Here is a 17,322-nt window from a genome sequence, read left to right as displayed (position 1 = left end):
CATGTTGAGTTGTTTCTCCGTGTAAATGAGGTCAGTTGTTGATGACTGCATATGACTGACATGATGTCCTGTGTCTTCATTATAGGCTCCCTACAGGCCTCTTCTCACCGAATTATGTACCAGAATCTAAAGGTGCTGATTGACCCTGTTTCTTTTCAAGACAAGGACACTCTCAGCATCCACTACCTCATGCTGCCCCGTGCTCGGTAGGAATCAAATAGAAATGTCTCACCTGTGCCAAGGAGGGAGAGTTGCTCAAGCATGTGGGGGAGAGGAGGCATTTTCCGGTTCCAGCTCCCTCTGTGCCCTGCCTCCCACCCTAGCCCCCAGCTGACGTGAACCCCTCCTCAGGCTGCATGATGGGGCCCACATCGCTACATGGTAGCAGGGATGCTTGATATGGAACCCCGTTGTAGAGCCGCAGTACGTGGGGTGTGGGCATGCCGTGTGGGGCCCCTTAGGGAGGTGCCGGGTGCTGAGGCAGGCTCAGGCTACTGCCTCCTTCTCTGTCTCCCAGGCGGGCACTGCGCTGCCCTTCTTCCAGTGCCTCATCAGGAGGGCCTGGCCACACTTCCGTAGCCTGACCCTCTTCCTCATGTAAGCAGGCCTAATGTCTTGAATTTTCCTTTTAAATCTAATCTCTTTTATACTCCTATTTCTACCATTCAGAGAAGAATTGATTGATAAGAAAACACAGAGTGCAATACCTCAGATGCAGTCTGCGATTGAACTGGAGTGAGTGATCAGAGACCGCAAAACTATTCCCATAAAGGTTTGAAATTTTACTTCTATTTTGCATGGCACCGACCTAAACATTTAAGTCTTTGGGGTATTTTCTTAATATAGAGAGCTTCCAGCAATGGCCTTTTTTCTTTACTGCAGTGAGGGTGTGAAAGACTTAGTACTAGTCCAGCCTGACTAGTCTAGTGCTTGAGGTTCAAATAAACATTTAATATTCATTTTTCTGCAGTTTAGAGGACTCGCTGCTGAGTGACCTTTCCCCTCCCTTTTCCTCCTAGTATCCTTTGAAAGAAATTGTGGTTATCCATCAAGATCCAGAAGCTCTTAAAGATGTCAAGTCTTTGGAGAAGTATGTCATTGAGGTAAGATGGATGACTTGTCTGTTTTGGGTACAGAGACTTCCCTTGAGAACATTCTTTTGGTGAATAATCTTCAATAAAGTGCACACCGACTGTATAATTTATTTTTATTAGTATAGTCATAACAAATTTTACAGTATGTGATATTTTACACTGTTCTTGGAATCAACATAAATTTGATATAATTCTTTTAAAAATGTTTCATGATTAGTGTATTTTTTTCTTATCACCTATCATCTTCATTCACATCTTTTCCCTGAAGTACTTTTCTTTTTGGAGGAAGAGTCTCTCACTCTGTCAACCAGGCTGGAGTGCAGTGGTACATTACCACAACCCCCACCTCCTCGGTTTAAGCAATTCTCCTGCCTCAGCCTCCCGAGTAGCTGGGATTACAGGCATGTGCCACCACGCCCAGCTAACTTTTGTATTTTTAGGTAGAGGTGGAGTTTCACCGTGTTGGCCAGGCTGATCTTAAACTCCTGACCTCAAGTGATCTGTCCACCTGTGCCTCCCAAAGTGTTGGGATTACAGGCATGAGCCCCACTTCTCCTGGCCTTCTAAAGTACTTTTTGATAACTAGCAAAGCACGTTTGTTCCTCCAAATTATACAAGTGACGAGTGCCCTCGAATTGGTTACAAATAGTCAAGGCACTAGCATAGTGAGCCTTGTTTTACTCCATCTCTCCTGGAGTCTCACTTGCTGGCTGCTTCATAATTTATATAATTACTCTCCTGTTGTTTGAAGTTTAGGTTTCTGATTACAAACAAAAGCTATGTATGTACATATATGCATATATCACTGTATGGATATTGGGTAGATACCAGAAGTGGAGTTTGGGGTCAAATTTTAAATTATGGTGTCAGTTGTCTCCCTAAACATTTTTATTCCATTATTTTTAAAAAATGAATAACCTTTAACCTCATCTTCTTTATTATTATAGAAAGTAAATATTTTTTTTATTTCATTGTTTTTTCTTTTCACAGGTAATATTTAAAATCATTATTATAGAAAACATTAATTTCTGTAGTTGGTTTTCAGTTTCTTGAGAATTCCAGAGAAATATTACAAACTAAAAGTTAGATTGTCAATTCTGAAATTAGTGCCTGTGGTTATGCATAAAATAGGATTTTTTTTTTTTTTTAAGACAGGGTCTCATTTTGTCACCCAGGCTGGAGTGCAGTGATGTGATCTTGGCTCACTACAACCTCCGTCTCCTGGGCTTGGGCACACGTCCCATTTCAGTCTCCCAAATTACTGAGATTAGGCATAGGAGTGCAGGCTTTTGTACAGATGGGGTTTTACCATGTTACCCGGGGCAGCGTCTAACTCCTGAGCTCACGCAGTTTTTCCCACCTCGGCCTCCTGAAGTGCTGGGATTACAAGTGTGCGCCACTGAAAACATTTTAAATAAATTACTTTAGTCACTTGAAATGAGATTAATGTAGCTAAATATCATGGCAAAACGAAACATTCCATAGTATTTGCTTCAAACTATTGTTCTCATGAGATCTCATTTTCCCCTCTGCTGTGCCATTACCATCCCTGCTGCATCAGTAATCCTCAGTAGCATGACTGAAGCATGAAGAGTTCTGTTTAGCTGATTCATCTGCTTGGTTGATAGTTAACCTTGTGGTACTCTGAAATGGCTTGCACAAAGGTTACCTCTGACGGATGAAGTTTATATTTCTGGTTCTGGGGTCCTGTTTTTGCTTTGCTTAACTGTCTTGGTAGATCTTCATAAGAAACATTTTTTTCTTACCATACAAGTCACTGGTTTTTAAGCGTTATTTATAGAATTGTACAACGATCACCACAGTTTTAGAACATTTTAATCGTCCCAGAAAGAACCCTTGTATTCATTCGCATTCACATACCATTTTCCCTTCGATATCTGACCACTTCCCCGCCATCCACGAACCTATTTGCTGTCTCTGGGTTTGCCTTCTCTGGACATTTCATATTAGTAGAATTGTACACTTTGTAACTTTTATGTCTGGCATATTTCAGCTAGCGTAATGTTTTACATTAATTTATGTTGTAGCATGTATGAGTGCTTCAGTCCTTCATATTGCTGAATATTTCATTGCATGTGTCTACAGTATTATTTTTTCCATTCATGGTTGATGGACACTTGAACTGTTCTTACTTTCTGGCTGATGGGAATAATGTTGCTATGGACATATGTTTTTGTGAACATAGGTTTTCATTTCTCATTTTTGTTTCCCCTTGTGCACTAACTATAGGAATTGAATGTTCAAAAAGTTACATTGTCTGCAGATAAAAAACAAGTATGGCATTCAGGGTGGAACCAGATCACATGGTCCTGGGGAAGCGTCTGAAGGGAGGCTTTAAGGCACTGATGACATCCATCAAGCAGCTGAGCAGTGAGGAGCTGGAGCAGTTCCAAAAGACTGGTAGGTATCTACACAGACAAGCGCACCATTCGTGTCCTCAGGCTGAGGGATATTTTGTATTTACGTTATTGTTTGACTTTAAAATTACATCCTTTTCTTTTCTTTTTTTTTTTTTTGAGACGGAATCTCACTCTGTCACCCAGCCTGGAGTACAGTGGCACAGTCTTAGCTCACTGCAACCTCTGCCTCCCAGGTACAAGTGATTTTCCTGCCTCAGCCACCCGAGTAGCTGGAATTACAGGCATGTGCCACCACACCTAGCTAATTTTTGTATTTTTAGTTAAGATGGGATTTTGCCATGTTGACCAGGCTAGTCTCCAACTCCTGATGTTAGGTGATCCATCTGCCTCAGCCTTCCAAAGTGCTGGGATTACAGGTGTGAACCACCACACTGGGCCATCCTTTTCTTAAATAAAACTTTTTTTATTTAAAAATTGCACTCCAGCCTGGGTAACAGGAGCGAAACTCCATCTCAAAAAAAAAAAAAAAGGAAAATACAGGGTAATATCAAAACATGTATCGGGGTACCTAACCAAATGATGGGATTAGGAAAGTGAAATTAGCCCCATCTCGCCACCCCTCTATAGAGCATTTCAGGGTGCCCCAAAATTTGCAGCTCTGTTGTGATTAGAATCATACATGGTTTGAGTGTGGCTGTCTGATGGGCTAGATGACCTCTCTGGGCCTCAGCTTGCTAACAGAAATAAAAAGAGCACCCATATTGTGTTCTGACAGCATTAAATCCCTTAATCCATGTAAACCCTCAGCTAAGCCTGGGCTCAGGCACACAGTAGGTGCTTAGTATACACACGCAAATATGCAGATGAACAGGGGCCAGAGCAGTGATTCTGACTGCTCTGCGGTAAGCAGTAGGTGCTGCATAGGGACAAGTGTCTTACTTTAGTCCCTGTTCCCAGCCTTTCTCCTCCTCTGCTCTCCACCCCCAAACCCGTGAAGGGTAGGGGTCATGTCTCAGTCATCCTCAGTCCTTTGCACATAGCAGGTGCTCATTACATGCTGGCGTTGAGGGGAAGACACTGATGTTTGAGGAATGCCTTCTGTTTGCCCAGCAAACTGAGAGGCAGATTCTCCTACCCCACCATAATTACAGGTGAAACCGAGGCTCAGGGACCCCTGAGAGCAGAGGGAGGGGTGTCACTCTGCAGAGCGACCAACAGGGGGCGAGCGGGACTGCTCTGTGGCTCTGCAGATTCAGCAGCAAGCAACTTAGATACACTCAATTACTGAGCGCCAACAGCTGGAGGTGCGCTGCTCTCACAGTGAATGCTGCCTTACATTTTGCACTGTAGGCACCTGGCTTCTCTCACCTTAGTACCAGCCCTGGTCGGAAGGGCCCTGTCGTACCAGGACACGCCTTTCTTCTGCCTTGCACCAAGCGTTTATGCTCTCCCAGGTGCTGTGCTAAGGGCTTCCCACGTGTATTAGCGCATGTGGTCTTTATGACAACAGATGTGCTGCAGGTCCTGTTACTGCCCCCTTTCTGCAGAGGTGGTAACTGAGTCCGGGGAGGTCACCAGCCAGAGAAAATGCTGTTTCACCATTTCATGCTGGGGGCAGGAAGGTAGATCTCACGCCTTCGGATCTCATGCCACAACTGTGTTAAACGTGTGTGGTCTCGTCTGCAGAGGGGTGCATGTACCTGCATGAAAGAAGGGAAGCAGACATTTATGACCAAGAAGGTGGCCTGTGGCGAAGCATAAGAATTTGTCTAAGTTATTACATCCATGGCCTCTCCATGTCAGAGAAGCAGGGTACTGGGGGAGCCCAGAAGGGGAGAACTTGGTCCAGCCTCAGGGTATGCACCTGCGGCATAGGGAGAAGCCCACCTGATGTTTTGGGGAGGAATCATGGCTACCAGGTGGAAGCAGGAGGACATTTCAGGCTGGAGAAAAAAAGCGTCCAAAGGCCCTGGGGCTGTTCAGGGAACCCCAGTAGCTGAGTCTGACTAAAGTGGAGTGAAAGGGAGGAGGGAGGCAGGATGAGGCAGACATATGGTGGGGCTTGACTCACTGAGACTTGGCAGAGGTAGACGCAGAGCATGGGGTCAGAGCAGGGCATTCAGGACACTGTGAAGTCCCGGAAAATGGTCTTCTAACTCCTGCGGGAACTTCAAAGGGCTATGAATGTTTCCCTCTTCCAGATGGGCAAGCTCAGAGAGGTAGGACAACTTGCCCAGGTGGCCTGTACATGGCAGGTTGGGATTTAAACCTACTCTGGGAACCTCTGCACTTTGCTGCTTTTTGAGAAAACACCGTGAACTCAGAACAAGTCCATGAATTCTGACTGAATGAATGAATGTATATGTGGGTGGATGAATGGATGGATGGATGGACGGATGGATGGATGGACAGATGGGTGAATGAATGGACGGACGGACAGACGGGTGGGTCAATGGGTGGATGGATGGATGGGTGGATGGGTGGATGGATGGATGGATAGATGGGTGGGTGGATGGGTGGATGGATGGATCTGCCAATAGCAGCATATAGTGGATAAAGAGCACAAATCCCAGCCTCACAGTAGAACTTTGTGGGTCTGGTTCCACCTCCACCACCTACAAGCTGTGCAACCTTGGATGGGCTAGGTGATATCTCTGGGCCTCAGCTTCCTAACAGGAATAAAAGTAGCACACATCTTGTCCTGAAAGCCTTAAATGCAACTCATGTGCCTGGCACTGGACCGAGTGTTTTCTCAGCATTGTTTTATTGAATTCTCAGAAATCACAATAAGAATGAGATGTAATCATTTTCTTTTCTTTTACAGATAAAGCACAGAGCTCAGAGAAGGCAAGCGACTTGCCTAAAATCACAGAGTCACAGCCAGAATGGAAGCCCAGGCCCTCCGATCTGGAGTCTGCCCTCTTCACCGTGGCTCCTGAGTCTACCGAACTCCGGGCAGCTTTGGATTTTGTGCCATCTGTGTTTTGTCTTCCTTAAAATATCTTTTAGGTGGACTTTCTGACCATGTTTTTCTTAACTAAACCTGTTTCTGCACAGAGGAAACTTTATATCATTAGCAGACATGGAAAACTTGTATCATTTATCATGAAAACAATTATGAAAATAAGGCTGGGCACCAGGTGCGGTGGCTCCCCCCTGTAATCCCAGCACTTTGGGAGGCCAAGGCAGGTGAATCACAAGGTCAGGAGTTTGAGACCAGCCGGCCAACGTAGTGAAACCCCGTCTCTACTAAAAATACAAAAGTTATCTGGGCATGGTGGTACTACAGGCATGTAGTGTTAGCTACTCAGGAGGCTGAGGCAGGAGAATCGCTTGAACCCAGGAGGCAGAGGTTGTGGTGAGCTGAGATCGCACCACTATACTCCAGCCTGGGCAACAAAGTGAGACTCTGTCTCAAAAAAAAAAAAAAAAAGGGAAAAGAAAAGAAAGGCTGGGCAAGGTGGCTTATTCCTCTAATCCCAGCACTTTAGGAGGTCGAGGCAGGCAGATCACCTGAGGTCAGGAGTTCAAGACTGCCTGGCCAACATGGTGAAACCCTGTCTCTACTAAAAATGCAAAAATTAGCCAGGCATGGTGACACACACCTGTAGTCCCAGCTACTCGGGAGGCTTCGGCAGGAGAATCACCAGGAGGCAGAGGTTGCAGGTTGAGCTGAGATAGCACCACTGCACTCAAGTCTGGGCGGCAGAGTGAGACTGTCTCAAAAACAAAATTATGAAAATAAGCACAAGAAATGCTAAAAATATCATGATACTCTTGCCAGATGCTCTTGCTTGTGCAGTCTGGAGTCGAGGGTCTGTGACAATTTTGTTAGAAGAGAATTAGCAAGGTGATGGGGAGATGTTAGCAGCAGGATTATTATTTTTTTCTTGAAGTGCTCAGAGCAGCTGCAAGAGAATCCCTGTAGGAAGAACTTCTGCTCTGTGACTCCATGCCTGGTGGGACCTAGAATAACCTGCAGACCTCAAGTGTGGCAGCAGCTGGGGAGGCCTCTGAGCCCCAGGCCTGATCCTTCTCAGCTGGCCTGGGGCTGTCCCATGCCCTGCATCAGAGTCCTTGTCCGTGCACCAGATGGGCAGGGGTATCCTGGCGGCAGAGCCATGCCTTCTCACCTTCTGCTCTTCGCTGGCAGAGGCCCCTCCAGGCTGGGTACACAGCTGGTGCTCAGCCAGGGCTCCAGAGCCTGTGCTGCAGAGATTCAGCGTTTGGGGGCTGGTTTTATTTTTTGTTTCTTTTGTTTTTAACAGAAAAATGTTCCCTGCACTACCAACTCTTTCCTGGGCAGGGTTGGGAAACCATTTCCAGATGGGAAATAATTTTAGGGAAGAGGAACAACTAAGATTACAGGCCATTCTGCTGCCAGCTCCCCTGGGACAAGCCAGCGGCGGCCCTGGAACTTTCCCGAAGTGGGATGGGTAGGTCTGGCTTGGGGAGAGAAGTTGGGATGAACTGTTGAGACGGATGTCCCTCGGGCTGTGTGTGTTCAGGCCTCGTGGGCATTTCCCGATGTCCTTGGCGACTGCATCTGGGGGCTGCTTGCCGATACCAAACACTCACCCATCCCCCTTAATTCTCACCATGACCCCTGAGGGCAGAAGCTTGGAAATATCCCTGGTGTAGCCTCAGGATCCAGCAGCCATTTTGCAGAAAATCTCAAGGACAGGACATGCCGAACCATGACACGGCACTGTCAGCCTAACCCAGACCCAGGGATCTCTGAAGGTTAGACGGCCCGGGTACTGCAGTAGATAAACTAAGGAAAAGAAAGGGATGAAGGAGGAACAGAAGCCAAGGAGACTTAGAAGACATCAAGTTTGAACAAGTGGGTAGATTAAATATAGTGTCTATGGCGGCTCCCAGGGTTGGTAAAATGAGAAAGAAGCACGATATCCATGAAACTTAGGGTCGTGGTAACTTTTGGGAGGAGGACAGAGCTTTGTGAGGACAGGGTTTCTGCAGGGGCTTCTAGGGGTAGCAGGCAAAGTTACGTTCCCTGACCTGGTGGGGGTCACAAGATTCTTCAGTTGCTTTATAACAAATCAATAAGGGATGTGCTTATGCTGTGTGTGTGTTTTTTGTATCTGTAACGGTTCTGTTTTTCAAAAAACCTCAGGTTTAAAAAACAATAACACAATATCCCCCATGCAGAAGAAGGGGAGGCTTGGAGGATTGAAGTGGTTCTTCCATGAGGAGTGAGTGGGGAGCTGGATCTGAACCAGCTTATAAGCCACAGCCTGTTTATTCATTCTAGAAATATTTGCCCAGCCCCAAGGCTGTGCCAGGGACTTGGACTAACGGTGAGTGAGAGAGACATCCTGTCCTCGAGCGGCCCAGAGGCTCAGTCACTGGCCAGGTTAGAGAACCTTGACATCCTCCTCCTGGGTCACCGGACAGGTACCTTGGCGGAGCTGCATCTTGGGGATAGATGGCCAAGCTCACAGGATTTAAATGAAATCTCCAGGGGCTAAAAGCAGACACAAGTTGGAAATTGTAGTGTGACCCAATGCCAGAGGTAGAGTTTGCCCACCGTGGGTAGGATCAAAGGAACGTTTTTTTTTTTCCTTTGAGACGGAGTTTTGCTCTTGTTACCCAGGCTGAAGTGTAATGGCATGATCTCGGCTCACCGCAACCTCCGCCTCCTGGGTTCAGGCAATTCTGCCTCAGCTTCCTGAGTAGCTGGGGTTACAGGCATGCACCACCATGCCCAGCTAATGTTTTGGGTTTTTAGTAGAGTCGGGGTTTCACCATGTTGACCAGGATGGTCCCAATCTCTTGACCTCGTGATCCACCCGCCTCGGCCTCCCAAAGTGCTGGGATTACAGGCGTCCGCCACCGCGACCGGCAGGAACTTTTTTAAAGACTGGTGGCTGATGTGTGTAATTCCAGCACTTTGGGAGGCTGAGGCAGGCAAAGCACTTGAGGTCAGGAGTTCAAGACCAGCCTGGCCAACATGGTGAAACCCTGCCTCTCCTAAAAATACAAAAATTAGCCAGGCATGGTGGCAGGTGCCTGTAATCCCAGCTACTTGAGAGGCTGAGGCTGGAGAATCGCTTGAACCTGGGAGGTGGAGGTAGCAGTGAGCTGAGATCACGCCACTGCCTCAGCGACAGAGTGAGACTCTGTCCCTGTCCCCAAAAAAGAAAAGAGAATCCAACCTCTACGTCTGAACTTGAGCTCAGACATATAAATTATCTTCTTGTAATATGTAGCCACAGGGCTGGGCGCAGTGGCTCGAACCTGTAATCCCAGCACTTTGGGAAGGTGAGGTGGGCAGATCACGAGGTCAGGAGTTCGAGACCAGCCTGGCCAATATGGTGAAACCTTGTCTCTACTAAAAGTACAAAAAGTTAACCAGGTGTGGTGGCAGGGCCTGTACTCCCAGCTACTCAGGAGGCTGAGGCAGGAGAATTGCTGGAACCTGGGAGGCAGGGGTTGCAGCGAGCCGAGATCACACCACTGCACTCCAGCCTGGGTGACAGAGCAAGACTCTGTCTCAAAAAACAAACAGCAGCAGCAACAAAAAACACGTAGCCACAGGCCTGACTTCACTTTCTTTTTTTTTTAAGACAGGGTCTCACTGTGCCTAAAAGTGAGTAGTGGAGTGTCACAGTCCCAGCTCACTGCAGTTTGATCTCCCAGGCTCAAGTGATCTTCCCACCTCCACTTTTCAAGTAGCTGGGACCCCAGGTGTGTGCCATCACACCTGGCCTAATTTTTAAATGCTTTTTGTAGAGATGAGGTTTTGCTATGTTGCCCAGGCTGGTCTCGAACTCTTGGGCTAAAGTGATCCTCCCATCTCAGCCTCCCAAAGGGTTGGAATTATAGAAGTGAACTACTGCATCCAGCCCTCACTTGCTTTAAATTAAAGTCTTTAACCAAACAAGGAAAAGTGAACCCAGGTTGGTGGGCTGAGCCCATCCCTAGCTCCAGAGATGAGCACTTGGCCAATTAGAGCTCAGCGTCTGCTGGCCACGGGAATTGGTAACAGATGGGACGTGACCCAAGCCAGGCACATGGGCCTCTTCCCAGGAGCTCTAGGTGTGCAGGGAAGGGGCTGTATTTGTTTGCTGGAACAGCCATAGCAAAAGACCATAGACTGTGGCTTAGGCAGCACAGTTATTTTCTCACAGTGCTGGAGGCTGGAAGTCCCAGCTCCCCATGCCGGTTGACAGGGTTGGTTTCCATCAGGGCTTGTCTCCTTGGTCTGTGGATGGCGGCCCTCTTGCTGCCTCTGCACGTGATCATCCCTCTGTGCATGAGCGCTCCTGGGGTCGGTTCTTTTTTTTTCTTTTTTTTTTTTTTGAGACGGAACCTCACTCTCTTGCCCAGGCCGGAGTGCAGTGGTGTGTTCTTGGCTCACTGCAACCTCCACCTCCTGTGTTCAAGCAGTTCTCCTGTCTCAGCCTCCCAAGTAGCTGTGACTACAGGTGCATGCTACCACCCTGGCTAATTTTTTTTTTTTTTTTGTATTTTTAGTAGAGATGGGGTTTCACTGTGTTAACCAGGATGGTCTTGATCTCCTGGCCTCGTGATCCACACGCCTTGGCCTCCCAAAGTTCTGGGATTACAGGTGTGAGCCACTGTGCTTGGCCCGGTCTGTTCTTCTCATAAGGACAAAAAGCAGATTGGATTAGGACCCACCCTAACACCCCCATTTTTACTCAGCCCCCTCTTTAAAGACCTCACCTCTAAATGCAGTCACCTTTTGAGGTCTTGGGGGTTGGGACTTCAACATATACATTTTGAGGGAACACAATTTAGTCCATCATAGAGGCCTCTTTCCACTGAAGTTAATGTTCAGGATGAAAGCAGGCCCTGAAATGTTTCCATGACAACAGGATGCCAAGAGGTGGGCTGGCACAGGGTGCTCCCTGGATGATGACCCCTTGCAGGAAGGAGTCTGCCTTCCTGGGCCTGGGACATAACTCCACCACCTTCCTAGGGCCACGAGGAAGGGCGCCTCTCATCAGAGTGGCAAAAACAAGAACATGCACTTCTGGCATGGATGCGGAGAAACGGGCAGCGTCTTTTCCTTTCGACAGCCCTAACAGTAATAGAACGGTACACCCGTCTTTTGATAGGGCAGTTGCAGTTCTAAGAATCTATTCCCCTAAACCTGCTAGTGTGTGCTTACAAACACACGCACCTGAGGGGTTGCTCAGCAGTGTTTTTGTGCTGGAGAAGGATTGGAAGCAGCTTTTGGGGCCATCAGCAGGGCCATTGTTTTTCATCTGGAGAATCCATTACTTGGGGTCAAATCACAGCTTCAAGCTGGGCATGGTGGCTCACACCTGTAATCTCAGCACTTTGAGAGGCCAAGGCAGGGATCATGAGGTTAGGAGTTTGAGACCAGCCTGGCTAACATAGTGAAACCCGATCTCTACTAAGAAGAATACAAGAACACATGGACACAGGGAGGGGAGCACTACACACTGGGGTCTATTGGAGGGAATAGGGGAGGGACAGCAGGGGCGGGGAGCTGGAGAGGGATAGCATGGGGAGAAATGCCAGATGTGGGTGAAGGGGATGAAGGCAGCAAATCACACTGCCACGTGTGTACCTATGCAACTATCTTGCATGTTCTGCACATATATCCCAAAACCTAAAATGCAATTTAAAAAAAAAGACAACAAAAAAAATTTTTTTAACAATTCGAATTAAAAAAAAAATACAAAAATTAGCCAGGCGTGGTGGTGGGAACCTGTAATCCCAGCTACTCGGGAGGCTGAGGTAGGAGACTTGTTTGAACCAGGGTGATGGAGGTTGCAGTGAACCAAGATCGCGCCATTGCACTCCAGCCCAGGTGACAGAGCAAGACTGAATCTCAAAAAAACAAAAAGAAAAATCCCAGCTTTGCTCCTTCCCAGCTTTGCAGCCTTGGGAATGTGTCTGGGCCTTGTGGAGAAATGGGATAATGAGAGCTCCCACCTGGAACATCCCTGTAACCAGCTGACTAGTGACTTCATTCCCGACCCTTGGTGTGCAGCAAGAGTTTCATGTGTGTGCACAGTGTGCGTTTACTTTTTAATTTTGATTACATTTTTTTTGAGATGGAGGCTGTGTGCAGTGGTGTGATCTTGGCTCACTGAGACCTCTGCCTCCTGGGTTCTGCCTCAGCCTCCTAGGTAGCTGGGGCTACAGGTGTGCAGCACCATGCCCAGCTAATATTTGTATTTTTAGTAGAGATGGGATTTCACCATGTTGGCCAGGATAGTCTCGATCTCTTGGCCTCATGATCCGCCTGCCTTGGCCTCCTAAAGTGCTGGGATTACAGGCATGAGCCACTGTGCTCAGCCTACAATTTTTCTTAAGGTGCATATTCTGCATATGTATACAATGTGCTTTTATTTTGGTTGTTGTTGCTTTTTTTTGAGATGGAGTTTTGCTCTCGTCGCCCAGGCTGGAGTGCAGTAGCACAGTCTTGGCTCACTGCAGCCTCCACCCTGCCTCCTGGGTTCAAGTGATTCTCCTGCCTTTGCCTCCCAAGTAGCTGGAATTACAGGTGTCTGTCACCACCATGCCCAGCTAATTTTTGTATTTTTAGTAGAGACAGTGTTTCTCCATGTTGACCAGGCTGGTCTTGAACTCCTGACCTTGTGATGGGAATCCCAACGTGCTGGGATTATAGACATGAACAACTGCATATAGCCGCCCACTGACGTCTTGACCTGCTCATCACCTAGTATCACCCAGAAGACAGGAAGACCCAGGCCACAGAGAGAATTCTGCAGATATGATAAGCTGCACAGCCCTGAGCCACTGACCCATCTCTCTGGGTCTTGGCTTGGGTCTCCTCCAGAACTGGACACTTGGAGGGTCCAAGGGCAGGGAGCTTAGCTGGGAGCTGATCCTGGGAAGCTCTGAGAGCAGAAGGGAGGGCGCAGCCGGTACTGCTGGGTGTGTAGATGAACAGGTTATTACTTGGGTAACTGGGCTCTATCCTGCTGGGGCCTCTGGGTGGGGGTGCAGAGTCCACCTCAGGGTTGCTCCTCTCCAGGCCCCAGGAAGCTGGAGGATTTAACAACGCCCCCATCCAGCCAGCATAGGCCAGAGAACCACTGCAGGAAAACAGAAACCTCTCCCCTGGATATTATCCCACCAGCCCAGAGCTGCCAGGTCTCCAGGCCTCCACCCTCATCTGGATGGAAGAAGCCATCTGCCTGGAGCGGCCCTGTCTGCTTGGAAGGAAACCTTAAACATGGCTCTGGGGGGATTCCAGACTGTTCCCATCTGCGTGAGGAGGACCCTGAGTGCACAACATAAGGAGGTCTTGCTGTGATTCAGGCCAGAGAAGGGGCTCGCCTGAGAGGGGTCTCCTGACTTCGGGCCCGGGCACCTGCCGGCCTCACCTCGTCCCTGGCCCCACCTGAGAGCAGGCCAAGGGAAGACGAAATTAGAATTTTGGGAAGATCGCTCCAGCTGCTGGATAGAGAAGGGACAGTTGGGGGAAAAGGGGGGAGGCAAAGGCAGAGTCAGGGAGGCCCAGGAGGTGGTTAGTGCCATTGTCTGTCCATGCAGTGAGGCCCAGAGAGGTAGTGGGAGTGAGGGAGGCTGGGTGCACAACTCTGGGGTGAAGGGACCTCCATTTTGTTCAGTGATGTGCCCTGCCCTTCTCCATCTCATACAAGCTGGCAGATCACCTGAGGTCAAGAGACCAGCCTGGCTAACATGGCAAAACCCTGTCTACTAAAAATACCAAAAATTAGCCAGGCATGGTGGTAAGCACCTGTACTCCCAGCTACTTGGGAGTCTGAGGCAGGAGAATCGCTTGAACCTGGGAGGCAGAAGCAGTGAGCCGAGATCATGAGATCTTTGGAGTGTTTAATATGTGTAGGACTCAGAGACAAGTATTTTATAGGTGATAGAAGGGAGGCTCAGAGAGGGGGTGTGACCTGCCAGAGTCACATGGTCAGTGGCAGGAGCTGCATCTGAGCCACACTGACAATAGGGTGACAAAGTGAGACTCCATCTAAAAAAACAAAAACCCCATAGCGTCACTGTCGCATGTCAGGACAATCCATTGTTTTATTTTATTTTCTCCTTGAGCCTCGATACCGGGGCCCATGACATAGGTCCCTGGATGTATATGTGTCCTTGTGAAACAAACATTTTATGATGAGTGTTCTGATTTGCAGAAAAGTTCTGTTTCTCACCTGCTTTACCTGGCAGTCTGTTTCCCAGATCTCTGCCTGTAGCTGTGTGTGGCCAAGCGTCTCTCCCTGTGCTCAAAAGCCACTTGTTGCCGTCGTCCTTCTTTCTCGGCAAGCTGTTGCTCATGTCCTTTAGGGTGGAACATTTTTCAGTCATGAGGAAAGTTGGGCCCTGAGTTGGTCTCCTTTGAAGCCAGGGAGACATGTGGGACTGGAGGGAGGGCACCCAGCTCTCCAGTGACTCATCCAGGTCCTGCTGAGCCATGCAGGCAGGTCCCACATGGCAGGGACATGCTTGGGCAGCCCCCTGAAGGCACTGCTGGCCCAGCCTTGGGAGGGGAGTTCGTGGGGGTTGTGAGGGGTGCTCAGAGAGAGGGCTCTGGGTCAGGACTGTCCCCTTTAAAGCTGCCGGACCTCAGGCCTTCTCTTTGGGCCCACCTCTCTTTGTGGGGGTGTGGAAGGACGGGCTAAGTCACAGCTCCTCACTCTTGAGCATGTCAGGTCTGCCTAAATCTCATCAGTAAGACAGGGAGGAACCCTGGGGTAGCTAAGTCACCTTTCCTGTGACCCTTTCCCTCGGCGGCCATGTGCTACTCTAGCACCCGCGTAGTCACCAAGGGTCTACTGAGCACCTGCTGTGCACCAGGCACTGGGAGGACATAAAGCAGGGAACAGGTGCCTTCCCGGAGGCGACGCCTGGTGTGTTGGCCTGCTTCATGGGCAGAGTCAAGCCCCTTTCTCCAAGATGTCCTCATCCCTGGAGCCTGTGAATGTACTAGGTTACATGGCCAAGGGGAATAAAGGCTGCTGAGCAGCTGACCTTGACCTGGGGGAGCACAACCCTGGATTACCCAGCTGATGACATTGTGACCCAATGTCATCACAAGGGGCCTTATCAGTGCATGAGGGAAGCAGGGGTGTTGCAGGCAGAGGGATGCAGCATGGGAAAGATGGCCTGGGACTTACCGTTGCTGACTTTGAAGATGGAGGATGGAGTCATGAGCCCTGGATTGCAGGTGGCCTTGAGAAGCTGGAGAAATGGATTTTCCCTGTGAGCCTCTAGAAGGAACATGGCCACCTTGATTTTAGCCTGCTGAGCCCCACTGCAGGCTTCAGCCCTCCAGAACTGCAAGGTCACGCATGGGTGTTATTTCCAGTTCCCAAGTTCCTAGCGATTTGTTACAGCAGCAACAGGAAGGGGAAACACAAACTGTGTAACATCCATGCCCCAGGGTTATAAATGCTGCAGGGTAAAAGAAAGCCAGATGGAGGTTAGGGAGTGTGGGGATGTTTGCAATTTTAACAGAGTGAACAGGTAGGGAGGGCCTCACCGAGAAGGTGGCATTCAAGTAGAGGCCTAAATAGCCCTCTGCCTAATGAGTGAAGTGAGCCAGGCAGAGGGAACAGCATGTGCAAAGGCCCTGAGGTAGGAGTCGAGCTGCTGTGTTCAGGGCACAGCAGGCACCATTGTGGCTGGGCAGACAGAGTAAGGGGAAGGGAGGGAGGAGTGATGGGCATAGGTTTCGGGGGTGTGGGTCAGATGGCATATAGAGGGTGTTGGATAGATGCATTCCAAGGTTTCAAGAACCACGCAGGGCCAGAGCTTCCAGCCTCAATGGCAGAGCATGTTTCTCCAGAAGCAGGGCTTGAACTGGCCTGTTCCCAGGGCTGCTGAAGGGGTTTGCACATCCCTGAAGCAAGGAAAGGGTGTGCCCACCCCCTCCCTGACTCCAGCTCTTACCTCCTAGTCCAGCCCATTGTTTGGCATGTTCTCTCGATCCCAGTGCCTGATACTGCCTGGTCCAGGCAGGAGGCAAAGGCTGTAGTGCGCCCAGAGATAGTGTGACCTTCCTCTCACCCTGGAACTGCCAGGCCTGGAGGAGAAGGCGGCATTGCCTCCCTCGGGATCAGGGCCCAGCTATTGCCCTGAGCTTGGGCAACAGGGCGGCAGCTGAAGTACAAAGATTATTGTTTCCTCTCTACTTCCTGAGCTCTGTGACTGGGGGGCTGGTGGCCTCTCTGGGCTTCGATCTCATCTGTGCCACGAGCAGTTAGATGAGTCATGAGTTGCAAAGAAAGAGCCTGCAGCCACATCCTGTCCACAGATGTGCTTAAGTGTTTTAAATTAGTTGCCAATACTTACAAATCAGGAAACTTGTAAATCTCTAGACTTCTGGCTCTTCTTGAGAAATCAGAAGACCTGGCAGTGCTGGTGGGTGGAGCTGAGTAGCAGCTGCCTCAGTCCCCACCCAGCTCCCTTGGCCGTTTCGTGACTCCTGCCTGGCTCTTGGAGTCTTTGAGTTTGCAACCCTGGCCTCTAAAGGCCCTTCCAGCTCGGATTTCACTAACTCATGCAATAGAAATCCTTTGAGTGTTTAATACGTGTAGGACTCAGAGACAAGTCTATTTTACAGATGGTGGGAGGGAGGCTCAGACGGGGGCTGTGACCTGCCAGAGTCACACGGTTATCGGCGGGGTTGCATCTGAGCCACACTGACAATAGACAACTGATCCAAAAGCGCTTTGGCCAAAATTAATTGAATACTGACTGTGTCCAGCGGCAGACCACAGCCCCTAACAAGACAGACAAGAGCCTGCCTTCCCTGGGCTGATACTGCAGCCCCTGGAGCTGAGTGATCAACAGATAAATATGCAATGACACTGGGGCTAGCTGGG

The 17,322-nt window shown here is 49.1% G+C and overlaps 1 protein-coding gene and 1 long non-coding RNA gene across 12 annotated transcripts in view; one reads left to right on the top strand and one right to left on the bottom strand.

Moving 5' to 3' along the window:
* The window catches only part of LOC144582493 (isoleucine--tRNA ligase, cytoplasmic-like), a 55,785-nt gene extending 49,220 nt beyond the window's left edge, over window positions 1–6,565 (top strand). For 8 of the 10 annotated variants that reach the window (XM_078371938.1, XM_078371941.1, XM_078371947.1 and 5 more), the window contains 5 exons: window positions 86–206; window positions 670–772; window positions 1,020–1,103; window positions 3,345–3,515; window positions 6,300–6,565. In XM_078371938.1, the coding sequence (XP_078228064.1) occupies window positions 86–206; window positions 670–739 (191 nt within the window). In that variant the 3' untranslated portion in view covers window positions 740–772; window positions 1,020–1,103; window positions 3,345–3,515; window positions 6,300–6,565. Of the gene's footprint in view, window positions 1–85; window positions 207–669; window positions 773–1,019; window positions 1,104–3,344; window positions 3,516–3,634; window positions 3,709–6,299 lie in introns of all 10 variants that reach the window. The other 2 variants (XM_078371949.1, XM_078371948.1) reach the window with 1 other exon arrangement.
* LOC144582494 (uncharacterized) lies at window positions 3,512–16,606 on the bottom strand. Of its 2 annotated transcripts, XR_013535241.1 has the most exons (4): window positions 16,388–16,606; window positions 15,613–15,676; window positions 14,650–14,776; window positions 3,512–5,175 (listed from the first exon to the last, which is right to left on the bottom strand). It is a non-coding gene; the product is annotated as an uncharacterized LOC144582494 (long non-coding RNA). The 2 variants fall into 2 exon arrangements; XR_013535240.1 differs by having other exon boundaries at window positions 15,613–16,606.
* Window positions 16,607–17,322: the final 716 nt, after the last annotated feature.

The sequence above is a fragment of the Callithrix jacchus genome, chromosome 5, assembly GCF_049354715.1.
Source record: "Callithrix jacchus isolate 240 chromosome 5, calJac240_pri, whole genome shotgun sequence".
NCBI lineage: Eukaryota > Metazoa > Chordata > Mammalia > Primates > Cebidae > Callithrix > Callithrix jacchus.
This window is presented reverse-complemented; position numbering and strand designations above follow the sequence as displayed.